Source organism: Triticum aestivum, chromosome 5D, assembly GCF_018294505.1.
Source record: "Triticum aestivum cultivar Chinese Spring chromosome 5D, IWGSC CS RefSeq v2.1, whole genome shotgun sequence".
Lineage (NCBI taxonomy): Eukaryota > Viridiplantae > Streptophyta > Magnoliopsida > Poales > Poaceae > Triticum > Triticum aestivum.
The window spans coordinates 118,934,764-118,946,169 of NC_057808.1; the positions used below are offsets into that span (position 1 = coordinate 118,934,764).

At 46.6% G+C, this 11,406-nt stretch overlaps 1 protein-coding gene across 1 annotated transcript; it reads left to right on the plus strand.

The window, feature by feature from the left end:
• Positions 1–1,471: 1,471 nt before the first annotated feature.
• Positions 1,472–10,979, plus strand: LOC123120338 (vegetative cell wall protein gp1). Its single transcript, XM_044540308.1, has 3 exons — positions 1,472–1,594; positions 9,510–10,022; positions 10,542–10,979. The coding sequence occupies exons 1-3, from the start codon at positions 1,472–1,474 to the stop codon at positions 10,791–10,793; spliced, it is 888 nt and encodes a 295-aa protein (XP_044396243.1). The 3' UTR covers positions 10,794–10,979.
• Positions 10,980–11,406: the final 427 nt, after the last annotated feature.

An 11,406-nucleotide genomic window follows, 5' to 3' on the forward strand; every position in this document is an offset into this window, starting at 1 on the left:
GGAGAAGGCACCGGGTTTCCCGCTCCAGCAGCGGGGTTCTGAACAGGCTGCGCACCGGCCATGAAGATTCCGACCCGGCTTGGCGGCTCAAATAGGTCCAGAATACTGTCACCATCGGAACAACCCATGAGCCTGCCATCTTGAAGTTAATACAACGAGTTTGACTCATCGGTGGCCGACTCGCCGTCAGAGCCGGCGGCCGTCTCATCACCAGATCCAGAACGATCAGAGAGTCCTCCATGGATGCACCCCACAAAAGCATGCCTTAAGGCAGGCCGGGCCCGGGTGGGTCGTGCACGCTGAGCCGCTTCGACGAGATCAGCGCAAAGACCCGGCTCAGGGCCCGGCTCACCAATCTTGCCAATGAAGACATGAATTCCGCCGAAGGGGACCCGGTACCCGTACTCAATTGAGCCGGCGTCGGGACCCCAGTTTGCATCGTCGATGTAGAGCTTGCCGCGACGACTCTTGGTCATCCGGCCCACAGCGTATCCCTTGAGCCCTTCGAAGCTGCCCTTCAAGAACTCAAATCCACCATGCGCTGGCCCCACGGTGGGCGCCAACTGTCGTGGAATTGTCACGGCAGATGTCCTCGAACCAGGACTTAGTCGTGGAGCCATCGCAGCTAGGAAGCTTGAAGGGGTTAAGGCGGGACAAGGAACACGAGGGTTTATACTGGTTCGGCCCCTTACGGTGAAGGTAAAAGCCTACGTCCAGTTTGAGGTGGTATTGATTAGGGTTACGATCGCCAGGAGCTAAACTACTATGCCCGGCTCTCGATGAGATTGTTCTTGTCCCTAAACCGCTGCCGGGTCCTCCTTTTATATAGGGAGGCTGACGCCCAGCAGCTCTCAGAGTCCCGGCCGGCTCATAAGAGTGTCCGGCTCGGACTCTCAACTATTCTTGCCTTACACTACAAGTTCTACCATAATAATGATTATAACTACGGGCTTTTAAGCCGTATCCGGGTCTTAAGCCCATCTTCGGCCCACCGTCTTTAAGCTTGGCGTCGGGCTTCTGGCAATGACCATTAGAGTAACCCGGCCCCTCCTGGCGGGTGACTCTAAGGTCTATATCCTCAACAGATACCGTCATCGAGGAGGTCGCCAGGGACGCCGAGGCCGAGGCGGACAAGATCGCCGCTGAGGAGGCCGCCAAGACCGCCAATGAGGATGCCGCCAAGGGGCCCGCCGGGGAGGCCGGCAAGGCCGCTGCTGAGGAGGCCGACACGGGGCCTGCTGGGGAGGGGGTGGTTGACGACCAACCTTCCTCCTTCGCTGCCTCTGGCTTGGGCAAGTACCTGAAGGTGAGCGACGACCTGTTTGTCCACCTCCCAGGGACGGCGAGCACCAGGGCACCCACCGAGGGGGAGGTGTTTGATGATGAGGTGCTCGCCGCCGCCAGGCTTGAGGTTGTTGACAAGCCGAGCGCCGGTGGCAGCGGTTCCCAAGAGGAGGAGCTCCTGCGGGCCATGAGCGCCAACTTCCAGAAGCTCCAGGCACTTCACCGTGCCTGCCTGGACAAAGCAAAGTCCAGGATGGCGGCGGTGGACAAGGCGGAGGTGGACCTCGCGGGGCGCGTCACCAAGACGCAGGCCTGGTTCTGCCAGCCCACGAAGACAATTTTTATCTTTAGTTAGAACCGCAGCAACAATTGATGTAATATAACTCTGCAGTACTTTGAAACGATGCATGTTATTTTCCTGTTTGATCTCTCTTTGTATGTCCACCCTACATTAATTGGGTAGGCTTGCCGGCGCGTAAACCCAAGCCGCGGCGCCTCAAGGACGGATCCCCGATAGCCTGCCGGGTGTGCTTGCTGCCAGACAAACCACCTTACCGCTCTCAACGCGGCCGCTCAAACCGTCGAACGGACTCGAAACAGAATGAGAGCGTTGCCAATAGCGGAAGGCCACCCCGCCGATCTCGACGCGGTCGTTCGAACTGTTGAGCGGACTCGAAACAGAACGAAGGTGTTGCCAATAGCGGAAGGGCCCCATTGCGTACAGGTTTTCCATACAAAGAGCGCGATCTCCGAGGAGAATAACCTTATACATAAAGGAATTATTCAAAGTTTCGCATGACTTAGCTTTTCTGTTGCCACACGGGCGGTTGTTGTGTCTGTAGATGATCTCGCTCGTTCGGTCGTCTTCTTCCTTGGAGTGACGACCATGATGAAGTCGCTGCACCAACTAGACCAGATTTTCACAACTGCGCCCCCTACCTGGCGCGCCAAAGATGTCAGGGGAAACGACACCTATGGGATCACTGGAATCCCTTCTACGATTGGCGGGCGCGAGGTTGTGCAAAGAGCGGGTTTAGAAGCCAGCACAAAGATCATTTACCCAGGTTTGGGCCGCGGGGATGCGTAATACCCTAGTCCTGCTTTGGTGTATATTTGAGTGTTCTTGGGCTTTTGAACTAGCTACGGTGCGTGCGTCGTCCAAAAGATCCGAATCCTCTCCCAGTACGACGTGGGCCTCCTTTTATAGACAAAGGGGCTGCCACAGTGGCACACAGGAGGTGGAAAGCTATACAATGCACAAGCTTATCGCTTGTCATTCCAGGACAAAGTGCATTAAATGCGCTACTTAGGTGTCCTCTTGCTTTATCGGGGGCGGTAACGAGGCCCGTCCCGTCCGTCGCCGCTCCGCCTTGCTCCGACACGTGTCCAGGCCAACGAGGCATGCAGCGCCATGTAAGGTGGCAGGCTGCTGAGTTGGCGTGGTGGTAGGGTCTTCACGAAGATCTGCATGCCACCACGCAGGTGCTTGCTGAATTGGCCTAGAGGCCGCACGCCGCCACGCAGGTGCTCGCCTAGTTGTTGGGCTGGCAGTTGCATGGGAACGGTGGTGGAACCTTGGCAGATGTGGTCCTGGCTGCGGCCTCGCGAATGTCTCCGGCAAGGGTCTTGCCGGGACCCCGGCAAGGGTCTTGCCGTGGCGTCGTGGTCGTCCCTGGCAAGGATCTTGCCGGGGGTCTCGTGGGTACCCTCGGCAAGGATCTTGCCAAGGATCATCGTCTTTTGATTCTCATCTGATCTTGTATGCTTCTGGTCTTCACAAAGATCTGCATGCCTCCCGAGCCTTGGTTCCAATGTGGTTAATGGTGTTGGAATTCTTGAGCTCAAGGGTGGCGGCTCCGCTGGTGTTGGGCAAGTTGCCCCGGCAAGGCTGTTGCTGGGGCTGTGGAGGCTGCCCCGGCAAGGGCCTTGCCGGGGGAGTCCACCTCGCCCTTCTGCTCTTTGTGTTTCCGGCTTGGCGTTGGTCTGGTCGTCTTGTGCCTTTACTCCCTCTGCCCCGCCAAGCGTGGCTAGGGGCGTGGGGCTGTGACTGCCCGTGCACAAGTAAAGGGGTGCAAAAAGGGACCGCTATTTTTGTACACCGACACATGGCATTTTCTAAATTGCGTCAACCTTAGCTTGGTCCACTTCAATACCTCTTTCAGAAATTTTATGACCCAAGACAATGCCTTCATTAACCATAAAGTCGCAATTCTCCCAATTCAAGACAAGATTTGTTTGTTCACATCTCTGCAAAACTCGCTCAAGATTGCTTAAACAATCATCAAAATACTTCCCATAAATAGAGAAGTCATCCATGAAAACCTCAACAATATTTTCACAAAAGTCAGAGAATATAGCAGTCATACATCTTTGAAAGGTAGTAGGTGCATTACATAAACCAAAAGGCATACGTCTGTAAGCATAGGTTCCAAGGGGACAAGTAAAAGTGGTCTTTTCTTGATCAGGTTGAGAAACAGGTATTTGTGAAAAACCAAAATATCCATCAAGGAAGCAAAAACGTGTGTGCTTAGATAATCTTTCAAGCATTTGATCAATAAAAGGCAGAAGGTAATGATATTTTCTAGTTGCTTTGTTTAATTTTCTGAAATGAATTACCATTCTATAATCTGTAACAATTCTTTGTGGAATAAGTTCATTCTTATCATTAGGAACAACAGTTATACATCCTTTCTTAGGGACACAATGAACAGGACTTACCCATCTACTATCAGCTATAGGATAGATTATACCTGCTTTCAGAAGTTTTAATATTTCTGTTCTTACCACTACTTTCATCTTCGGATTTAACCGACGTTGGTGATGAACAACGGGATTAGCATCAGGTTCCATATTAATTTTGTGCTGACATAGAGTGGGACTCATGCCCTTTAAATCATCAAGAGTATATCCAATAGCAGCCCGGTGCTTCCTTAGAAATTTCAATAATCTTTCTTCTTCATGTTCTGAAAGGTTAGCACTAATAATAACATGATATATCTTCTTTTCATCAAGATAAGCATATTACAAAGTGTCTCGCAATAGTTTTAATTCAAACACAAGATCACCTTTAGGTGGAGGAGGACCTCCTAGAGTTTCAATAGGCAAATTGTGTTTAAGTAGAGGACGTTGTTCGAAGAAAATTTTATCTATGTCATTTCTTTCATTCATATGTAAATCATTTTCATGGTCTACCAAATATTGTTCTAATGGATCAGTAGGTGGTACAACAATAGAAGCAAGACCAATTAATTCATCTTTACTAGGCAATTCTTTTTCATGAAGCTTTCTACTAAACTTGGAAAAAACACATTCATGAGACTCGTCACCAAAGCTAACACCAACAGTTTGTTTCTTACAATCTATCTTAGCATTAACTGTATTGAAGAAAGGTCTACCAAAGATAATGGAACAAAAGTCTTCTTGTGGAGAACCAAGAATAAGAAAATCAGCAGGGTATTTTATTTTCCCACACAAGACTTCAACATCTCTAATAATCCCACAAGGTGATATGGTGTCCCTATTTGCAAGTTTAATAATAACATCTATGTCTTCTAACTCTGTAGGTGCTATGTCTTTCCTAATTTCTTGATAAAAAGTGTAAGGAATAGCACTCACACTAGCACCCATGTCACATAAACCATGATAAATAGTGATCTCCTATTTTAACTGAAATGATAGGCATGCCAAGAACTGGTCTATTTTTATCCCCTTTTTCTGGTTTAGCAATTCTAGCAGCTTCTGCACAGAAGTAAATAACATGCCCATCTATATCTTCCTCCAAGAGATCTTTAACCATAGCAACATTAGGTTCTACCCTAATTTTTTCATCTGGTTTAGGTGTTCTAACATAGCTTTTGTTAACCATAGTTGAAACTTTAGCATGTCCCTTTATCCTAACAGGAAAAGGGGGTTTCTCAATATAAGCAGTAGGAACAACTGGATCAACATTGTAGAGTATAGTTTCTTCTTTAACTGGTACCAGTCCTTTAATTTCTTCTTTAATAGGTGGGTGATATTTAAACCAATTCTCTTTAGGGAGATCAACATGAGTAGCAAATGATTCACAAAACGAGGCTACTATCTCAGAGTCAAGTCCATACTTAGTGCTAACGTTTTGAATAGCATCGGTATCCATAAATGATTTAACACAATCATATTTAATTTTAATACCTGACTCTTTACCTTCATCGAGTTCCCAATCTTCAGATTTGCATTTAATTCTTTACAAAAGATCCCACCGGAATTCAATAGTCTTCTTCATAAAAGAACCAGCACAAGAAGTATCAAGCATGGTTTGATCATTAGAGAAAGCCGAGCATAAAAATTCTGGATAATAATTTCTCTTGAGAGCTCATGATTGGGGCATGAATATAACATTGACTTAATCCTCCCCCAAGCTAGAGCGATACTTTCTCCTTCATGAGGCCAAAAATTATATATATAATTCCGATCACGATGAACTAGATGCATAGGATAATTTTTTTGGCGGAACTCCAATTTCAAACGATTCCAATTCCAAGATCCAATATCATCGCATAGCCTATAGCATCCCAATTCTTTTCCCTTCAAAGATAAAGGGAAAACCTTCTTCATAACATCATCTCCGGGTAAACCTGCAAGCTTGAACAATCCACAAATTTGTTCTACATATATCAAGTGCATATCAGGATGTTCGGTTCCATCTCCTGCATAAGGATTAGCTAGCAGTTGTTCTATCATACCCGAAAGAATTTCATATTCAATATTTTAAGTAGGTGCAGTAGGTTGAGGGGTAGCTAATTGTGGTTCCGGTCGAGGTGAAGATACCCCAAACAAACCCCTCAAAGGATTGTTTTCCATAGCAACAAGTGACTTAAATTTTAGCACACTATATAAATGTTTCCTTACCAAATTCAACTTACCAAAGGCGCTTCACTCCCCGTCAATGGCGCCAGAAAATAGCCTTGATGACCCACAAGTATAGGAGATCAATTGTAGCTCTTTTTGATAAGTAAGAGTGTCGAACCCAACAAGGAGCAGAAGGAAATGACAAGTGCTTTTCAGCAAGGTAATGTCTGCAAGGGCTAACATTGTAAGTAGCAGAGTAGTTTGATAGCAAGATAATTTGTAACGAGCAAGTAACGATAGTAGTAGAAAAAGTGCAGCAAGGTAGCCCATTCCTTTTGAGGTAAAGGACATGCTAAAATGGTCTCTTACGATAAGCAAAGCGTTCTTGAGGGTACACGAGATTTTCATCTAGTCACTTTCACCATGTTGGTTCGATTTGTGTTTGCTACTTTGATAATTTGATATGTGGGTGGACCGGTGCTTAGGTGCTGTTCTTACTTGAACAAACCTCCTACTTATGATTAACCCTCCCGCAAGCATCCGCAACTACGAGAAAAGTATTAAGAATAAATTCTAACCATAGCATTAAAGTTTTGGATCCAATCGGTCCCTTACGGAATAGCGCATAAACTGGGGTTTAAGCTTCTGTCACTCTCGCAGCCCATCATCTAATTGCTACTCCACAATGCATTCCCTTAGGCCCAAATATGGTGAAGTGTCATGTAGTCGACGTTAACATGACACCACTAAGGGAATCACAACATACATACTATCAAAATATCGAACACATATCAAGTTCACATGATTACTTGCAACATGATTTCTCCGGTGACCTCAAGAACAAAGGTAACTACTCACAAATGATAAACATGCTCATGATCATAGGAGTATTAAATAGCATATTGGATCTGAACATATAATCTTCCACCAAATAAACCATATAGTAATCAACTACAAGATGTAATCAACACTACTAGTCACCCACAAGCACCAATCTATAGTTCCGGAAACAAGATTGAACACAAGAGATGAACTAGGGTTTGAGATGAGATGGTGTTGTTGAAGATGTTGATGGAGATTGCCCTCCCCAAGATGGGAGAGTTGTTGTTGATGATGATGACGATGATTTCCCCCTCCAGGAGGGAAGTTCCCCCGGCGGAATTGCTCCACTGGAGGGCAAAAGTGCTCCTACCCAAGTTCCGCCTCGAGGCGGCGGTGCTCCGTCCTGAAAGTCCTCTCTTTATTTTTTCTAGGTCAAAATGACCTATGTACCAGAAGATGGGCACCGGAGGTGGTCCTAGGTGAGCACAGCCCACCAGGGCGCGCCTAGGCTCCCTGGCGCGCCCAGGTGGGTTGTGCCCACCTGGTGGGCCCCCTCTGGTAGTTATTTGCTCCAATAATTCTTAAATGTTTCATAAAAAATCCTCGTGAAGTTTCAGCTTATTTGGAGTTGTGCAGAATAGGTAGCCTGGCGTAGCTTCTTCAGGTCCAGATTTCCAGGTGTCGGGATTCTCCCTCTTTGTGTATACCTTGCATATTATGAGAGAAAAGGCATTAGAATTAATCCAAAAAGCATTATTATGGATAGAAAAATTATAAATAACAGTAAGAAAACATGATGCAAAATGGACGTATCACGGAGCCACCGCCACCTCCTGTTCGTCCTTGGGAGGGCAGATCTGGAGTCCGTTTTGGGCTCCGAAGAGGGGAAATCGTCGCCATCGTCATCATCAACCATCCTCTATCACCAACTTCATGATGCTCACCGCGTGCGTGAGTAATCCCATCGTAGGCTTGCTGGACGGTGATGGGTTGGATGAGATCTACGATGTAATCGAGTTAGTTTTGTTAGGGTTTGATCCCTAGTATCCACTGTGTTCTAAGATTGATGTTGCTATGACTTTGCTATGCTTAATGCTTGTCACTAGGGCCCGATTGCCATGATTTCAGATATGAACCTATTATGATTTCATGAATATATTTGTGTTCTTGATCCTAGCTTGCAAGTTATAGTCACCTACTACGTGTTATGATCTGGCAACCCCGGAGTGACAATAGTCGGGACACTTCCCGGTGATGACCGTAGTTTGAGGAGTTCATGTATTCACTAAGTGCTAATGCTTTGGTCCGGTACTCTATTAAAAGGAGGCCTTAATATCCCTTAGTTTCCAATATGACCCCGCTGCCACGGGAGGGTGAAACAGAAGATGTCATGCAAGTTCTTTTCCATAAGCACGTATGACTATATTCGGAATACATGCCTACATTATATTGATGAATTGGAGCTAGTTCTGTGTCACCCTGTGTTATAACTGTTGCATGGTGAATGCTATCCGACATAATTATCCATCATTGATCCATTGCCTACGAGCCCGTTTCATATTGATCTTTGCTTAGTTACTTTTCCGTTGCCACTGTTATGATTGCTACAAAACTACTACTGTTAATTTTGCCACCATTACCGCTACTTCCATACACCTTTGCTACTAAATATTTTGCTGCAGATATTAAGTTTTTCAGGTGTGGTTGAATTGACAACTCATTTGCTAATACTTGAGAATATTCTTTGGCTCCCCTTGTGTCGAATCAATAAATTTGGGTTGAATACTCTACCCTCGAAAACTGTTGCGATCCCCTACACTTGTGGGTTATCAATGTGCCTGTTGTGGTTGCAAACGTTACTATCTTAAAGGACTTTGTTATTCTTGATATTCCCGAGGACGACAGTATGTTGATCATCCTTGGTAGACCCTTTTTGAATACTGCAGGGGCTGTTGTTGATTGCAACAAAGGCAATGTCACTTTTCATGTTAATGGTAATGAGCATACGGTACACTTTCCAAAGAAACAACCTCAAGTTCATAGTATCAATTCTATTGGAAAAATTTCAACTTTTACTATTCACTACTGCAGGATGGTCCAAACGCGACACTACGATCAGAGACCCTTGGACGAAACTGTGTGCGATGCCATAATCCCAAACGGTGGTGTAAAAAACCCGTCAAAAAAGGTGCAAAACGTTTGCGATGACGGATGCATCTAACACGGTTTAGATTTTAGTTGCGTGTGCGATGCAGGGCATACAGTTCAGTTCAATTAACTATTTGAGATGAGGAGGAACAAAAGAAACGGGCAGCCAGATGAAGGCGTGTGCGATATATAGCATACGGTTCACTAGGATGAACTGTGTGTGATTAGGCAACACAATGAAAATGGTTCAACTGAACAAGATGTGTGTGATACACGGCAAACAGGTCCGTAATCAGAAATGTGTGCGAAGACCAATAATAACATAGACGATTGCTGCTAATAAGCCGTGTGATTTGCTCTGTCTACAGTAGAATAACATGTGTCTATATATATAAAGTAGCACTATTCTACTTCTGGGATCAGAATAGTTATTTGAATCACGACGCGCGGGCCAGACGGGATGTTCCCGAACTCCCGAAAACGCAAAACAAAGAAACCTGACCGGTCCCATCCAGCCCCTTCAACCGGCCCACTCCCCACCCCACGAACTTCCCAACCACCACCACCTCTCGCTCTCGCACCACGTCTGGGCTCTGCCCCATCCTCCCGCCGCCGCCGCCGACCTGGCTCCGGCGCACCTCCTCCCGCCGCCGCCCTGGCTCCAGAGCACCTCCTGCCGCCGTCCCCTCGGCCCAAGCGCGCCACCCGTCGCCGCCCATCCCACTCCTCGGCCCGAGGCGCCTCCCACCGCCGCCCCCGTCCCCGACGCACCTAATACCGCCGGCCCGCTCGCCCCAACGCCCCACCCGCTGCTGGCCACCGGAGCCGCCGCCCCCATTCGCGTGCTGCGCCATGGCGACGCGCGCCCGTCCCTCCCTTTGCCCTGCTGCCAAATCCACAACGCGCACCTCCGCGACCCTCTCCCGGATCCACCGGTACAGGTGATGGTCGCGCCGCCTGTGCGGAGCCCATAGTGTTCGATGCATCTCTCGGTCACCGCGTCCCGCTCCTCTTCCACCTCCTGCAGTGGCTGCGAGATCCTCTCGCTCTTCTTCTTTGTATGTGCCTCGCCGGTGACATCCGCTGGTGGTGGTGTAGTGACCACCGCTGGTGGTGGTGGTGGTTAGGAGGAGGAAGAAGATGCAGATCACTGCAGATGGGGCAGGGCGTCGACAGGAGAAGCAGGGCGTGGCGGTTTGATATTCATCTAAGCTACTGTCGCTGTTCTAAATCTCTCTCATGTGTATATTGTTGATGCTGCTCCATCTCTCTTTCTGTTGGTGTTTGTTGCCCAAGTCCAGCACTATCACGGGATGAATTGCTTCTACTTTTCTTCTAAAATCTTGATGCCATGTCTTGTTTTGCATAATGGATGATTGTGTTCTTTTTATTCTTGATCATTTTTCTGAATTTTTTGCCCTGTGCATTCATGTGTTCTCAAACCTGTATTCTGTCTCCAGGTAACGCCGCCACATTCTCCGGCCTGGCCCGGCGCTCCACGCCTCTGCCCCAACTCCCTGCTCGCAACGGCGCGATTCATCACATACTATCGGATTTCATCGGAGGAGGTCCCCTGCTGCACCTCCGCCTCCTGGGCCCGCTGGCGGAACTCCTGTGTTACTCCTCACGGCTGCACTACTCTCTCTCACTCTCCTGTCTCTCTCTTTCTGATAGAGGCGATTTCATCGGAACAAATTCATGTACATGCTTGATTGCAAGTATTTTTTTCCTAGATGCGAACAAGAACCCATGGCTTGATGTTTCTTATTTGTAATATTGCGTAATCACATGTTTGATTCTATGCAAAAAAGAAAGAATATCTGTAAGTTCAAACACGCCAATTGCAGAAGTTCGAAATTCCTATCCAATAAGAACAAAAAAGTATGCTCTCTAAAGCTGCTTGTGTTTATGACTAAAAAAAATTGTTTTCTCTAGAACAAAACACTAAGTTATATTTTCTTCCCTCTGAACATAAATTTTCTATTTCCAACTATAGAAGTAAACACTTTGATGTACAGTAATATCTTTATTTTGAAAAAAGAGAAAAACACGATGAGAAAGGTTGTAGAGCCCTATGATGTTCAGTTTGTTTCCCTTTCTGAAGTTCAATTTGTTTTGCTTTTCGAAGTTCTCGTTGTTGAGTTCTAAAGAGAAAGGTTGCTTCACTTGCACTCCACTATCTAGTCATGTGTGGTGATCTCCTCGACACCTCGGTTTTCTACGAAAAATATAAGTATGAAGTTTAATTCAAAAAAGATGGTTTGATGCTTATTTAAAAACCATATTTTTCTAATAATAAAACAAAGAAGTTCAAATTAAAAAAGC